The sequence below is a fragment of the Heptranchias perlo genome, unplaced genomic scaffold (genome assembly GCF_035084215.1).
Source record: "Heptranchias perlo isolate sHepPer1 unplaced genomic scaffold, sHepPer1.hap1 HAP1_SCAFFOLD_902, whole genome shotgun sequence".
Taxonomy (NCBI): domain Eukaryota; kingdom Metazoa; phylum Chordata; class Chondrichthyes; order Hexanchiformes; family Hexanchidae; genus Heptranchias; species Heptranchias perlo.
The window spans coordinates 60,772-76,016 of record NW_027139943.1 but is presented as its reverse complement, the minus strand read 5'-3'; the positions used below and the strand labels follow the sequence as shown (position 1 = coordinate 76,016).

The window sequence follows — 15,245 nt, the reverse complement described above, 5'->3', positions numbered from 1 at the left end:
AGATCAGTCTGTTCAATGATCGATGATCAGAATAATATCTAATTAATATAAATCAAAGATCAGTCTATTCAATGATAGATGATCAGAATAATATCTAATTAATATAAATCAAAGATCAGTCTATTCAATGATCGATGATCAGAATAATATCTAATTAATATAAATCAAAATCAGTCTATTCAATGATCGATGATCAGAATAATATCAAATTAATATAAATCAAAGATCAGTCTGTTCAATGATAGATGATCAGAATAATATCGAATTAATTTTAATCAAAGATCAGTCTGTTCAATGATAGATGATCTGAATAATATCTAATTAATATAAATCAAAGATCAGTCTGTTCAATGATAGATGATCAGAATAATATCTAATTAATATAAATCAAAGATCAGTCTGTTCAATGATCGATGATCAGAATAATATGTAATTAATATAAATCAAAGATCAGTCTATTCAATGATAGATGATCAGAATAATATCTGATTAATTTTAATCAACGATCGGTCTGTTCAATGATCGAGGATCAGATTGATATCTGATTAATTTTAATCAACGATCAGTCTATTCAATGATCGAGGATCAGATTGATATCTGATTAATTTTAATCAACGATCGGTCTGTTCAATGATCGAGGATCAGAATAATATCTAATTAATATAAATCAAAGATCAGTCTGTTCAATGATCGAGGATCAGATTGATATCTGATTAATTTTAATCAACGATCGGTCTGTTCAATGATCGAGGATCAGATTGATATCTGATTAATTTTAATCAACGATCGGTCTGTTCAATGATCGAGGATCCCTGGTCTGTCCATTGAATGATCCAGGGTTGCTGGACGAGCTGTCCTTGGGAGGCGAATCCCAGCCCAGTCATGGCGCCTGCCTCTCCCAGCCTTCCCTGCGGTGCTGCTCGTCCTCTATGTGTTGTGTGCGAGTTTGCAGGCAGTGAGTGTGCAGATTAATGGGGAAGCCATTGTAGACTGAGCTCGGTTTGCAGTCTGTCTCTCTCTCCCCACCCCCTCCCTGGGTTCCTATTGTCTCTCTCTCCCCACCCTGGTGTGCAGTTTGCAGTCTGTGTGAAGAGGCTGGGTGGGTGGTGTGTTGGGTGGGAGAGAGAGGGAAGGTGGGAGAGAGAGAGAGAGAGAGAGAGCCTGGGCTGATCAGGGGAGAGGGACTGCTGCAGTGTTCAGGGCCTGAGACTGGACAAAGAGACTACGAGGCCCCACATCACTGGTAGGTGGATTCGAACTGCTTCATGGACAGTGTGTGAGAGGGGGGAGGATTAACAGGGCAGAGAGGGAGAGGGGGAGAGAGAGAGGGGGGAGAGGGAGAGGGGGGAGAGGGGAGAGAGAGAGGGGGAGAGGGAGATAGAGGGAGGGGGGAGAGGGAGAGAGAGAGAGAGGGAGGGAGAGGGAGAGAGAGAGGGGGGGAGAGGGAGAGGGGGGAGAGGGAGATAGAGGGAGGGGGGAGAGGGAGAGAGAGAGAGGGGGAGAGGGAGAGGGGGGAGAGGGAGGGAGAGGGAGAGGGAGGAGAGAGAGAGGGGGGGAGAGGGAGAGGGGGGAGAGAGGGGGGGAGAGGGAGAGGGGGGAGAGGGAGAGGGGGGAGAGGGAGACAGAGAGAGAGGGGGAGAGAGAGAGAGGGGGGGAGAGGGGGAGAGGGGGGAGAGGGAGACTGAGAGAGAGGGGGAGAGAGAGAGAGGGGGGGAGAGGGAGGGAGAGAGAGGGGGAGAGGGAGAGGGGGGAGAGGGAGGGAGAGGGAGAGGGGGGAGAGGGAGAGAGAGGGAGAGAGAGAGAGAGGGAGGGAGAGGGAGAGAGAGGGAGAGGGGGAGAGAGACAGAGAGAGAGAGAGAGGGAGACAGAGAGAGAGAAAGAGAGGGAGGGGGAGAGAGACAGAGAGAGGGAGAAAGAGACAGAGAGAGAGGGGGGAGAGGGAGAGAGAGACAGAGAGGGAGGGGGAGAGAGGGGGACAGAGAGAGAGAGGGAGAGAGGGGGAAGAGAGAGGGGGAGGAGGGAGAGGGGGATGGAGAGGGGGAAGGAGGGAAAGAGTGACAGAGAGGGATGGAGAGGGGGAGGGAGGGAGGGACGGAGAGAGAGAGGGAGAGAGGGAGGGACGGAGGGAGGGAGGGAGTGACGGAGAGAGAGAGGGAGGGAGGGAGGGACGGAGAGAGAAAGGGAGGGAGGGAGGGACGGAGAGAGAAAGGGAGGGAGGGAGGGAGGGAAGGAGAGAGAGAGGGAGGGAGGGAGGGAGGGACGGAGAGAGAGAGGGAGGGAGGGAGGGACGGAGAGAGAGAGGGAGGGAGGGAGGGACGGAGAGAGAGAGGGAGGGAGGGAGGGAGGTATGGATAAAGAGAGGGAGTGAGGGAGGGGCAGAGAAAGAGAGAGAGGGAGTGAGGGACGGACGGAGAGAGAGGGAGTGAGGGACGGACGGAGAGAGAGGGAGTGAGGGATGGAGGGAGAGAGAGGGAGTGAGGGATGGAGGGAGAGAGAGGGAGTGAGGGAGGGAGGGACGGACGGAGAGAGAGGGAGTGAGGGATGGAGGGAGAGAGAGGGAGTGAGGGATGGAGGGAGAGAGAGGGAGTGAGGGACGGAGGGGAGGGAAGGGAGGGAAGGGCGAAAGGGAAGGAGATGGAGGGAGGGGGAGAGGAACGGAGAGAGAGAGGGGGACGGTCGGAGGGAGATCTCCCCTCAGTCCCATTCCCCCTTTCCCCATTCACCCCATCACCCCCTGTGCCCCTCTCTCTCTGAAAGATCTCTCCCCTCAGTCCCATTCCCCCCCATCACCCCCCTGTGTCCCCCTCTCTCTGAAAGATCTCTTCCCTCAGCCCATTCCCCCTTTCCCCATTCCCCCCATCACCCCCGTGTCCCTCTCTCTCTGAAAGATCTCCCCCCTCAGTCCCATTCCCCCTTTCCCCCATTCCCCCCATCACCCCCTGTGCCCCCCTCCTCTCTGAACGATCTCTCCCCTCAGTCCCATTCCCCCTTTCCCCATTCCCCCCATCAGCCCCTGTGCCCCCCTCTCTCTGAAAGATCTCCCCCCTCAGTCCCATTCCCCCCTTTCCCCATTCCCCCCATCACCCCCTGTGCCCCCCTCTCTCTGAACGATCTCTCCCCTCAGTCCCATTCCCCCTTTCCCCATTCCCCCCATCACCCCCTGTGCCCCCCCTCTCTCTCTGAAAGATCTCCCCCCCTCAGTCCCATTCCCTCATTCCCCCCATCACCCCCCGCGTCCCCCCTCTCTCTGAAAGATCTCCCCCCTCAGTCCCATTCCCCCTTTCCCCATTCCCCCCATCACCCCCTGTGTCCCCTCTCTCTCTGAAAGATCTCTCCCCTCAGTCCCATTCCCCCTTTCCCCATTCCCCCCATCACCCCCTGTGCCCCCCTCTCTCTCTGAAAGATCTCCCCTCAGTCCCATTCCCCATTCCCCCCATCACCCCCTGTGTCCCCTCTCTCTCTGAAAGATCTCCCCCCTCAGTCCCATTCCCTCTTTCCCCATTCCCCCCCATCACCCCCTGTGCCCCCCTCTCTCTGAAAGATCTCCCCCCTCAGTCCCATTCCCCCTTTCCCCATTCCCCCCATCACCCCCTGTGCCCCTCTCTCTCTGAAAGATCTCCCCCCTCAGTCCCATTCCCCCTTTCCCCATTCCCCCCATCACCCCCTGTGCCCCTCTCTCTCTGAAAGATCTCTCCCCTCAGTCCCATTCCCCCCTTTCCCCATTCCCCCCATCGCCCCCTGTGCCTCTCTCTCTGAAAGATCTCTTCCCTCAGCCCATTCCCCCTTTCCCCATTCCCCCCATCACCCCCTGTGCCCCCCTCTCTCTGAACGATCTCTCCCCTCAGTCCCATTCCCCCTTTCCCCATTCCCCCCATCACCCCCTGTGCCCCCCTCTCTCTCTGAAAGATCTCTCTCCTCAGTCCCATTCCCTCTTTCCCCATTCCCCCCATCACCCCCTGTGCCCCTCTCTCTCTGAAAGATCTCCCCTCAGTCCCATTTCCCCATTCCCCCCATCGCCCCCTGTGCCCCCCTCTCTCTCTGAAAGATCTCTCCCTCCTCAGTCCCATTCCCCCTTTCCCCATTCCCCCCATCGCCCCCTGTGCCCCCCTCTCTCTGAAAGATCTCTCCCCTCAGTCCCATTCCCCCTTTCCCCATTCCCCCCATCACCCCCTGTGCCCCCCTCTCTCTGAAAGATCTCCCCCCTCAGTCCCATTCCCCCTTTCCCCATTCCCCCCATCGCCCCCTGTGCCCCCCTCTCTCTGGAATTCCCTCCCTCAGCCCTCTCCGCCCCCTCTCTCTCCTCCTTTAAGACGCTCCTTAAAACCTCCCTCTTTGGCCAGAATAAACTGTCCCTCCTCCTCGCCCTCCTCCACCTGTCTCAGTGACCACACCGTCCTCGTTCAACGCCTCTCCTCTGTTGTCCCGCTGGGAGGGGCCTCTGCTCGCCTGCTTCTGTTCATATCTGTCCAGTCGGAGTCCCTCGGCCCTCCCTCAGTACTGACCCTCCGACAGTGCAGCGCTCCCTCGGTACTGACCCTCCGACAGTGCGGCGCTCCCTCGGTACTGACCCTCCGACAGTGCGGCGCTCCCTCAGTACCGACCCTCCGACAGTGCAGCGCTCCCTCAGTACTGACCCTCCGACAGTGCAGCGCTCCCTCAGTACTGACCCTCCGACAGTGCGGCCCTCCCTCAGTACTGACCCTCCGACAGTGTGGCGCTCCCTCAGTACTGACCCTCCGACAGTGCGGTGCTCCCTCAGTACTGACCCTCCGACAGTGCGGCGCTCCCTCGGTACTGACCCTCCGACAGTGCGGCGCTCCCTCAGTACTGACCCTCCGACAGTGCGGCGCTCCCTCAGTACTGACCCTCCGACAGTGCGGCGCTCCCTCAGTACTGACCCTCCGACAGTGCAGCGCTCCCTCAGTACCGACCCTCCGACAGTGCGGCGCTCCCTCAGTACTGACCCTCCGACAGTGCGGCGCTCCCTCGGTACTGACCCTCCGACAGTGCGGCGCTCCCTCAGTACCGACCCTCCGACAGTGCGGCCCTCCCTCAGTACTGACCCTCCGACAGTGCGGCGCTCCCTCAGTACTGACCCTCCGACAGTGCAGCGCTCCCTCAGTACTGACCCTCCGACAGTGCGGCCCTCCCTCAGTACTGACCCTCCGACAGTGCAGCACTCCCTCAGTACCGACCCTCCGACAGCGCGGCGCTCCCTCAGTACTGACCCTCCGACAGTGCGGCCCTCCCTCAGTACTGACCCTCCGACAGTGCGGCGCTCCCTCAGTACCGACCCTCCGACAGTGCGGCGCTCCCTCAGTACTGACCCTCCGACAGTGCGGCCCTCCCTCAGTACCGACCCTCCGAAAGTGCGGCGCTCCCTCAGTACTGACCCTCCGACAGTGCGGCCCTCCCTCAGTACTGACCCTCCGACAGTGCGGCCCTCCCTCGGTACCGACCCTCCGACAGTGCGGCCCTCCCTCGGCACTGACCCTCCGACAGTGCGGCGCTCCCTCGGCACTGACCCTCCGACAGTGCAGCGCTCCCTCGGTACCGACCGTCGGACAGTGCGGCGCTCCCTCGGCACTGACCCTCCGACAGTGCGGCGCTCCCTCAGTACTGACCCTCCGATTGTGCGGCCCTCCCTCGGTACTGACCCTCCGACAGTGCGGCGCTCCCTCAGTACTGACCCTCCGACAGTGCGGCCCTCCCTCAGTACTGACCCTCCGACAGTGCGGCGCTCCCTCGGCACTGACCATCCGACAGTGCGGCCCTCCCTCGGTACTGACCCTCCGATTGTGCGGAGGAGAGACTGGGGTTGTTCTCCTCAAAGGAGAGGAGGTTGAGGGGAGATTTAATAGAGGGGTTTAAAATTATGAAGGGTTTTGTTAAGAGTAGATCACCAAGGGAGAGACTGTTTTTAGTGGACGATGATACAGGTTCCACTGTACACTCCCGTGTTCGGGTAAAAATCTGTCCGAACGAAAAAGAGCACGTTTGTAGTTGAATTGAGTGCCTCGATTTTTCCCTCCAGTGACCCAGCTCAGTAACAGTCGTCAATTAAACGTTGAATCATATCACAGACAGGTCCGGAGGGAAAGAGGGATGTGGGAGGGGCGGGGGGTTAGGGTCATAAACTATCTGTCCCCAATTGAGAGCACGTTTGTAGTTGAATTGAGTGTTTCGACTTTTGCCTCCGGTGAACCAGCTCAGTCACAATCGCGTCGGAGTGTCCCGGGCAGAGATCGGCATCGTGTCTCATTGGGAATTTTTCCCGCAGGAATCCAGGCGCGGCCCCCTCCCCGACGGAGAGTGGAACGGAAAGTCAGCCATTGCAGCGGGAGGAAGGGCTCTGCAGGAGATCGGAGAGACAGGGCACGACATCACAGCTCGCCAGGTGAGGGGTTTTAACTGAGCATTAGAGGGAGGCGGCTCCTGTATCAATCCCATAATAATCACCCAGCCCCGCTCTCTCCCCATAGTCCTGTATCAATCCCCAAACTAATCCCACTGCCCCCCTCTCTCCCCATAGTCCTGTATCAATCCCCAAACTAATCCCACTGCCCCACTCTCTCCCCATAGTCCTGTATCAATCCCCAAACTAATCCCACTGCCCCACTCTCTCCCCATAGCCCTGTATCAATCCCCAAACTAATCCCACTGCCCCACTCTCTCCCCATAGTCCTGTATCAATCCCCAAACTAATCCCACTGCCCCACTCTCTCCCCATAGTCCTGTATCAATCCCAAACTAATCCCACTGCCCCACTCTCTCCCCATAGTCCTGTATCAATCCCCAAACTAATCCCACTGCCCCACTCTCTCCCCATAGTCCTGTATCAATCCCCAAACTAATCCCACTGCCCCACTCTCTCCTCATAGCCCTGTATCAATCCCCAAACTAATCCCACTGCCCCACTCTCTCCCCATAGTCCTGTATCAATCCCCAAACTAATCCCACTGCCCCACTCTCTCCCCATAGCCCTGTATCAATCCCCAAACTAATCCCACTGCCCCACTCTCTCCCCATAGTCCTGTATCAATCCCCAAACTAATCCCACTGCCCCACTCTCTCCCCATAGTCCTGTATCAATCCCCAAACTAATCCCACTGCCCCACTCTCTCCCCATAGCCCAGTATCAATCCCAAACTAATCCCACTGCCCCACTCTCTCCCCATATCCACTCTCTCCCCATAGTCCTGTATCAATCCCCAAACTAATCCCACTGCCCCGCTCTCTCCCATAGCCCTGTATCAATCCCCAAACTAATCCCACTGCCCCACTCTCTCCCCATAGTCCTGTATCAATCCCCAAACTAATCCCACTGCCCCACTCTCTCCCCATAGTCCTGTATCAATCCCCAAACTAATCCCACTGCCCCACTCTCTCCCATAGTCCTGTATCAATCCCCAAACTAATCCCACTGCCCCACTCTCTCCCATAGTCCTGTATCAATCCCCAAACTAATCCCACTGTCCCGCTCTCCCCATAGTCCTGTATCAATCCCCAAACTAATCCCACTGCCCCACTCTCTCCCCATAGCCCTGTATCAATCCCCAAACTAATCCCACTGCCCCGCTCTCTCCCCATAGTCCTGTATCAATCCCCAAACTAATCCCACTGCCCCACTCTCTCCCCATAGCCCTGTATCAATCCCCAAACTAATCCCACTGCCCCACTCTCTCCCCATAGTCCTGTATCAATCCCCAAACTAATCCCACTGCCCCACTCTCTCCCCATAGCCCTGTATCAATCCCCAAACTAATCCCACTGCCCCACTCTCTCCCCATAGTCCTGTATCAATCCCCAAACTAATCCCACTGCCCCACTCTCTCCCCATAGTCCTGTATCAATCCCCAAACTAATCCCACTGCCCCACTCTCTCCCATAGTCCTGTATCAATCCCAAAACTAATCCCACTGCCCCACTCTCTCCCCATAGCCCTGTATCAATCCCAAACTAATCCCACTGCCCCGCTCTCTCCCCATAGCCCAGTATCAATCCCAAACTAATCCCACTGCCCCACTCTCTCCCCATAGCCCTGTATCAATCCCCAAACTAATCCCACTGCCCCACTCTCTCCCCATAGCCCTGTATCAATCCCCAAACTAATCCCACTGCCCACTCTCTCCCCATAGTCCTGTATCAATCCCCAAACTAATCCCACTGCCCCGCTCTCTCCCCATAGCCCTGTATCAATCCCAAACTAATCCCACTGCCCCACTCTCTCCCCATAGTCCTGTATCAATCCCCAAACTAATCCCACTGCCCCACTCTCTCCCCATAGTCCTGTATCAATCCCAAACTAATCCCACTGCCCCACTCTCTCCCCATAGCCCTGTATCAATCCCCAAACTAATCCCACTGCCCCACTCTCTCCCCATAGTCCTGTATCAATCCCAAACTAATCCCACTGCCCCACTCTCTCCCCATAGTCCTGTATCAATCCCAAACTAATCCCACTGCCCCACTCTCTCCCCATCGCCCTGTATCAATCCCAAACTAATCCCACTGCCCCACTCTCTCCCCATAGCCCTGTATCAATCCCCAAACTAATCCCACTGCCCCACTCTCTCCCCATAGTCCTGTATCAATCCCCAAACTAATCCCACTGCCCCACTCTCTCCCCATAGTCCTGTATCAATCCCCAAACTAATCCCACTGCCCCGCTCCCTCCCCATAGTCCTGTATCAATCCCCAAACTAATCCCACTGCCCCACTCTCTCCCCATAGCCCTGTATCAATCCCCAAACTAATCCCACTGCCCCGCTCTCTCCCCATAGTCCTGTATCAATCCCAAACTAATCCCACTGCCCCACTCTCTCCCCATAGTCCTGTATCAATCCCCAAACTAATCCCACTGCCCACTCTCTCCCCATAGTCCTGTATCAATCCCCAAACTAATCCCACTGCCCCACTCTCTCCCCATAGCCCTGTATCAATCCCCAAACTAATCCCACTGCCCCGCTCTCTCCCCATAGCCCTGTATCAATCCCCAAACTAATCCCACTGCCCCGCTCTCTCCCCATAGTCCTGTATCAATCCCCAAACTAATCCCACTGCCCCACTCTCTCCCCATAGTCCTGTATCAATCCCCAAACTAATCCCACTGCCCCACTCTCTCCCCATAGCCCTGTATCAATCCCCAAACTAATCCCACTGCCCACTCTCTCCTCATAGCCCTGTATCAATCCCCAAACTGATCCCACTGCCCACTCTCTCCCCATAGTCCTGCATCAATCCCCAAACTAATCCCACTGCCCACTCTCTCCCCATAGCCCTGTATCAATCCCCAAACTAATCCCACTGCCCCACTCTCTCCCCATAGTCCTGTATCAATCCCCAAACTGATCCCACTGCCCGCTCTCTCCCCATAGTCCTGTATCAATCCACAAATAATCCCACTGCCCCACTCTCTCCCCATAGTCCTGTATCAATCCCCAAACTAATCCCACTGCCCCACTCTCTCCCCATAGCCCTGTATCAATCCCCAAACTAATCCCACTGCCCCACTCTCTCCCCATAGTCCTGTATCAATCCCCAAACTGATCCCACTGCCCCGCTCTCTCCCCATAGTCCTGTATCAATCCACAAATAATCCCACTGCCCCACTCTCTCCCCATAGTCCTGTATCAATCCCCAAACTAATCCCACTGCCCCACTCTCTCCCCATAGTCCTGTATGAATCCCCAAACTAATCCCACTGCCCCACTCTCTCCCCATAACCCTGTATCAATCCCAAACTAATCCCACTGCCCCACTCTCTCCCCATAGCCCTGTATCAATCCCCAAACTAATCCACTGCCCCACTCTCTCCCCATAGCCCTGTATCAATCCCCAAACTAATCCCACTGCCCCACTCTCTCCCATAGTCCTGTATCAATCCCCAAACTAATCCCACTGCCCCACTCTCTCCCCATCGCCCTGTATCAATCCCAAACTAATCCACTGCCCCACTCTCTCCCATAGCCCTGTATCAATCCCCAAACTAATCCCACTGCCCCGCTCTCTCCCCATAGCCCTGTATCAATCCCCAAACTAATCCCACTGCCCCACTCTCTCCCCATAGTCCTGTATCAATCCCAAACTAATCCCACTGCCCGCTCTCTCCCCATAGTCCTGTATCAATCCCCAAACTAATCCCACTGCCCCCCTCTCTCCCCATAGTCCTGTATCAATCCCCAAACTAATCCCACTGCCCCCCTCTCTCCCCATAGTCCTGTATCAATCCCAAACTAATCCCACTGCCCCGCTCTCTCCCCATAGTCCTGTATCAATCCCAAACTAATCCCACTGCCCCGCTCTCTCCCCATAGTCCTGTATCAATCCCCAAACTAATCCCACTGCCCCGCTCCCTCCCCATAGTCCTGTATCAATCCCCAAACTAATCCCACTGCCCCACTCTCTCCCCATAGTCCTGTATCAATCCCCAAACTAATCCCACTGCCCCACTCTCTCCCCATAGTCCTGTATCAATCCCCAAACTAATCCCACTGCCCCACTCTCTCCCCATAGTCCTGTATCAATCCCCAAACTAATCCCACTGCCCCACTCTCTCCCCTTAGTCCTGTATCAATCCCCAAACTAATCCCACTGCCCCACTCTCTCCCCATAGCCCTGTATCAATCCCCAAAACTGTTTCTCTCCCCCAGAGGGCCGTGGATGCTCAGACGTTGAGTATATTCAAGGCTGAGATCGATGGATATTTGGACTCTGGGGGAGTCGAGGGATACGGGGATCGGGCGGGAAAGAGGAGTTGAGGGAGAAGATCAGCCATGATCTGATGGAATGGGGGAGCAGGGCTCGAGGGGCCGAGTGGCCTCCTCCTGCTCCTATTTCTGAAGGTCTCGTCCCCCGATTCCCTTCGCTCCCCCGTTGCCTCCAGCCCCAGGTGGGGGGGGGTCCGGGGACGTCTTTACTCTGTTAAAGGGCCCGGTATCAATGGGTGGTGATGTGAAACCCCCATCGGGGAACAGGAGACAAAGAGGGGGGGGAGAGAGAGAGGAAAAGGGGAGGGGAGAGGGAGTCGAGGACTGGGACTCCTCCCGACCCGTCTCACCGTCTCAGGACGTCCCAGAGCACTTTACGATCGAGGGAGTAAGTTTAAAGTGTGGTCAGTGTCGTAATCTGGGACAGGAGGAGGCCATTCAGCCCCTCGAGGCTGTTACACAGGAACAGGAGGAGGCCGTTCAGCCCCTCGAGGCTGTTACACAGGAACAGGAGGAGGCCGTTCAGCCCCTCGAGGCCTGTTACTCAGGGATAGGAGGAGGCCATTCAGTCCCCTCGAGCCTGTTACTCAGGATCAGGAGGAGGCCGTTCAGCCCCTCGAGCCTGTTACACAGGAACAGGAGGAGGGCCATTCAGCCCCTCGAGCCTGTTACACAGGAACAGGAGGAGGCCCATTCAGCCCCTCGAGCCTGTTACACAGGAACAGGAGGAGGCCATTCAGCCCCTCGAGCCTGTTACACAGGAACAGGAGGAGGCCCATTCAGCCCCTCGAGCCTGTTACTCAGGAACAGGAGGAGGCCCATTCATTCCCCCTCGAGTCTGTTACACAGGAACAGGAGGAGGGCCATTCAGCCCTCGAGCCTGTTACACAGGAACAGGAGGAGGCCCATTCAGCCCCTCGAGCCTGTTACACAGGAACAGGAGGAGGCCGTTCAGCCCCTCAAGGCCTGTTACTCAGGGATAGGAGGAGGCCATTCAGCCCCTCGAGGCCTGTTGCTCAGGAACAGGAGGAGGCCATTCAGCCCCTCTGGGCCTGTTACACAGGGACAGGAGGAGGCCATTCAGCCCCTCGAGGCCTGTTACTCAGTGATAGGAGGAGGCCATTCCAGCCCCTCGAGGCCTGACGAAGCGCCTTTGGCAGTGGCGGGCCGGCGGTGGCGGGGGGAGGGGATACTTTCACACCAAGTTAAAGTCGTGGTCTTAACGCGGGTCTGTCCTTTTGTGTGTGCGTCCGTGTGTGTGTGTGTGTGTGCGTGTCTAGGCGGCCATTCGACTGCGGGAGGCGGCGCGCGTTTCCCCCATCATCATCCCCCCCCCCTGCCCCCCCGCCGACGGATGGAGCCGGAGCACGAGGAGGATCCTGAGGAGGAGGAGGAGGAGGAGGAGGACGAGGACGAGGAAGGGGCGTCGGGGACGGGCGGAGAGGGCGGGCCCTGCCACCTGACGGAGCCCCCGGCCTGCCACTGCGCCGTCTGCGAGAAGGGCTTCAGCTGCCGCTCTCACCTGGAGCGCCACCTGCGGGTGCACACGGGGCGAGCGGCCGTTCGAGTGCGGCGTCTGCGGGAACCGCTTCAACCGGGCCAGCAACCTGCGGCGTCACCAGCAGTACCGGGAGGGGGGCAGGGCCCCCTGGAGTGCGCCGTCTGCCACAAGGCCTTCTGCGTCACGGGCGACCTCGTGCGCCACCGCCGGGCGCACGCCGGCGAGCGGCCGTTCGAGTGCGGCGTCTGCGGCAAGCGCTTCTGCCGCCTGGCCGTGCTGGAGATCCACCGCCGCTATCACACGGGCGAGCGCCCCTTCCAGTGCCCGCTGTGCGCCAAGCGCTTCTACACCTCCAGCGAGCTCAACCGCCACGGGCGCACGCACACGGGCGAGCGCCCCTTCCAGTGCCCGCTGTGCGCCAAGCGCTTCTACACCGCCAGCAAGCTGGCCGTGCACCGGCAGATCCACACCGGCGAGCGGCCGTTCGGCTGCGGGAGCTGCGCCAAGAGGTTCTACACGGCCGGCAAGCTGCGGAGGCACGAGCGCACGCACGGGCCCGAGAGCAGGTTCATCTGCGGCGTGTGCGGCAAGACATTCGCCCGCACGAGTCACCTCACCAACCACCAGCGCACGCACCGCTGAGGGAGGCAGGGGGGAGGTCCGGGGGGGGGGGGTGGGGGGAGAGGGAGGAGGGAGGGGGGAGAGAGGGAGAGAGAGAGGGAGAGAGAGGGAGAGGGAGAGGGGGAGAGAGGGAGAGGGAGGAGGGAGGGGGAGGGAGAGGGAGAGAGGGAGAGGGAGAGAGGGAGAGAGACGCCCCCCTCCACCGGGGGAGAGACTTCCCCCGTGAGAGAGGGAGAGAAGACCCCCTCCCCCGGGGGATGGACTCCCCCCACTGCGAGAGAGAGAGAGACTCCCCCCGCCAGGGGAGGGATTCCCCCCTGTGAGAGAGAGAGAGGGAGGGGGAGAGAGAGAGGGGGAGAGAGAGAGGGAGAGAGGGAGGGCGAGAGAGAGAGAGAGAGAGACCCCCTCGGGTGAGGGACTCCCCCTGCGAAAGAGAGAGACCCCCCCCACAAGGGGAGGGACTCCCTCCGTGAGAAGGAGAGACCCCCACCAAGGGGAGGGACTCCCCCCTTGAGAGAGAGAGCGAGAGAGACCCCCAGGGGAGAGACTCCCCCCGATGAGGGAGAGAGAGAGAGAGGGAGAGACCCCCCAGGGGAGGGACTCCCCCCACGAGAGAGAGAGAGAGAGAGAGAGAGAGACCCCCCAGGGGAGGGACTCCCCCCACGAGAGAGAGAGAGAGAGAGGGAGAGACCCCCCAGGGGAGGGACTCCCCCCACGAGAGAGAGAGAGAGAGAGAGGGAGAGACCCCCCAGGGGAGGGACTCCCCCCACGAGAGAGAGAGAGAGAGAGGGAGAGACCCCCCCAGGGGAGGGACTCCCCCCACGAGAGAGAGAGAGAGAGAGGGAGAGACCCCCCAGGGGAGGGATTCCCCCCACGAGAGAGAGAGAGAGAGCGAGAGAGACCCCCAGGGGAGAGACTCCCCCCGATGAGGGAGAGAGAGAGAGGGAGAGACCCCCCAGGGGAGGGATTCCCCCACGAGAGAGAGGGAGAGAGAGGGAGAGACCCCCCCAGGGGAGGGATTCCCCCCACGAGAGAGAGAGGGAGAGACCCCCCAGGGGAGGGATTCCCCCCACGAGAGAGAGGGAGAGAGGGAGAGACCCCCCCAGGGGAGGGATTCCCCCCACGAGAGAGAGGGAGAGAGGGAGAGACCCCCCCAGGGGAGGGATTCCCCCCACGAGAGAGAGAGGGAGAGACCCCCCCCAGGGGAGGGATTCCCCCACGAGAGAGAGAGAGAGAGGGAGAGACCCCCCCAGGGGAGGGATTCCCCCCACGAGAGAGAGAGGGAGAGACCCCCCCAGGGGAGGGATTCCCTCCACGAGAGAGAGGGAGAGAGAGAGGGAGAGACCCCCCCAGGGGAGGGACTCCCCCCACGAGAGAGAGAGAGAGAGAGAGAGGGAGAGACCCCCCCAGGGGAGGGATTCCCCCCACTGAGAGAGAGAGAGAGAGGGAGAGACCCCCCCAGGGGAGGGATTCCCCCACGAGAGAGAGGGAGAGACCCCCCAGGGGAGGGATTCCCCCACGAGAGAGAGAGAGAGAGGAAGAGACCCCCCCAGGGGAGGGATTCCGCAACAGACCCCAAGTGCGACAGCACCCGTGTGTCCAGGCGTCTCGGTATCTGCACCTGCTCGCTGGCCCCGCTCTCCCTCTCCCTCTACCACAGCCCGCGCCCCCCCCGCCGCCTCGACCCACGGGTCTCTTTCTGGTCTCGCGGAGATCCAGGTGACGGGCGAGGGACAGGGGGCCAGAGGTTTGGAGGGTGTTTGTCTCTCTCTTTGTATCTCTGCAAATTGTAATGTAAACTCATCAATAAAACGTCCAGACTAAAATGACCGTGTCGGTTCACGGATCCCCCGACCCGGCCGCCCGCCCGCACGCACGCCCCTCTGCCCAGGTGGGATTGGGGAGAAGGTGGGTAGGTGTGGGATTGAGGGATTGGGGAGAAGGTGGGTAGGTGTGGGATTGAGGGATTGGGGAGAAGGTGGGTAGGTGTGGGATTGAGGGATTGGGGAGAAGGTGGGTAGGTGTGGGATTGAGGGATTGGGGAGAAGATGGGTAGGTGTGGGATTGAGGAGAAGGTGGGTAGGTGTGGGATTGAGGGACTGGGGAGAAGGTGGGTAGGTGTGGGATTGAGGGATTGGGGAGAAGGTGGGTCGGTGTGGGATTGAGGGATTGGGGAGAAGGTGGGTAGGTGAGGGATTGAGGGATTGGGGAGAAGGTGGGTAGGTGAGGGATTGGGGAGAAGGTGGGTAGGTGTGGGATTGAGGGATTGGGGAGAAGGTGGGTAGGTGTGAGATTGAGGGATTGGGGAGAAGGTGGGTAGGTGTGGGATTGAGGGATTGGGGAGAAGGTGGGTAGGTGTGGGATTGAGGGATTGGGGAGAAGGTGGGTAGGTGTGGGATTGAGGGATTGGGGTG

The 15,245-nt window shown here is 58.6% G+C and overlaps 1 protein-coding gene across 1 annotated transcript; it reads left to right on the top strand.

Annotated features, from left to right (window-relative positions):
• The first annotated feature begins 937 nt into the window (after positions 1-937).
• Positions 938-13,849, top strand: LOC137319856 (oocyte zinc finger protein XlCOF6.1-like). The gene is given in 5 exon segments (XM_067981770.1): positions 938-1,243; positions 6,281-6,397; positions 11,990-12,258; positions 12,260-12,352; positions 12,355-13,849. Coding segments are annotated over 3 exon segments (786 nt in total). The 5' UTR covers positions 938-1,243; positions 6,281-6,397; positions 11,990-12,063; the 3' UTR covers positions 12,853-13,849.
• Positions 13,850-15,245: the final 1,396 nt, after the last annotated feature.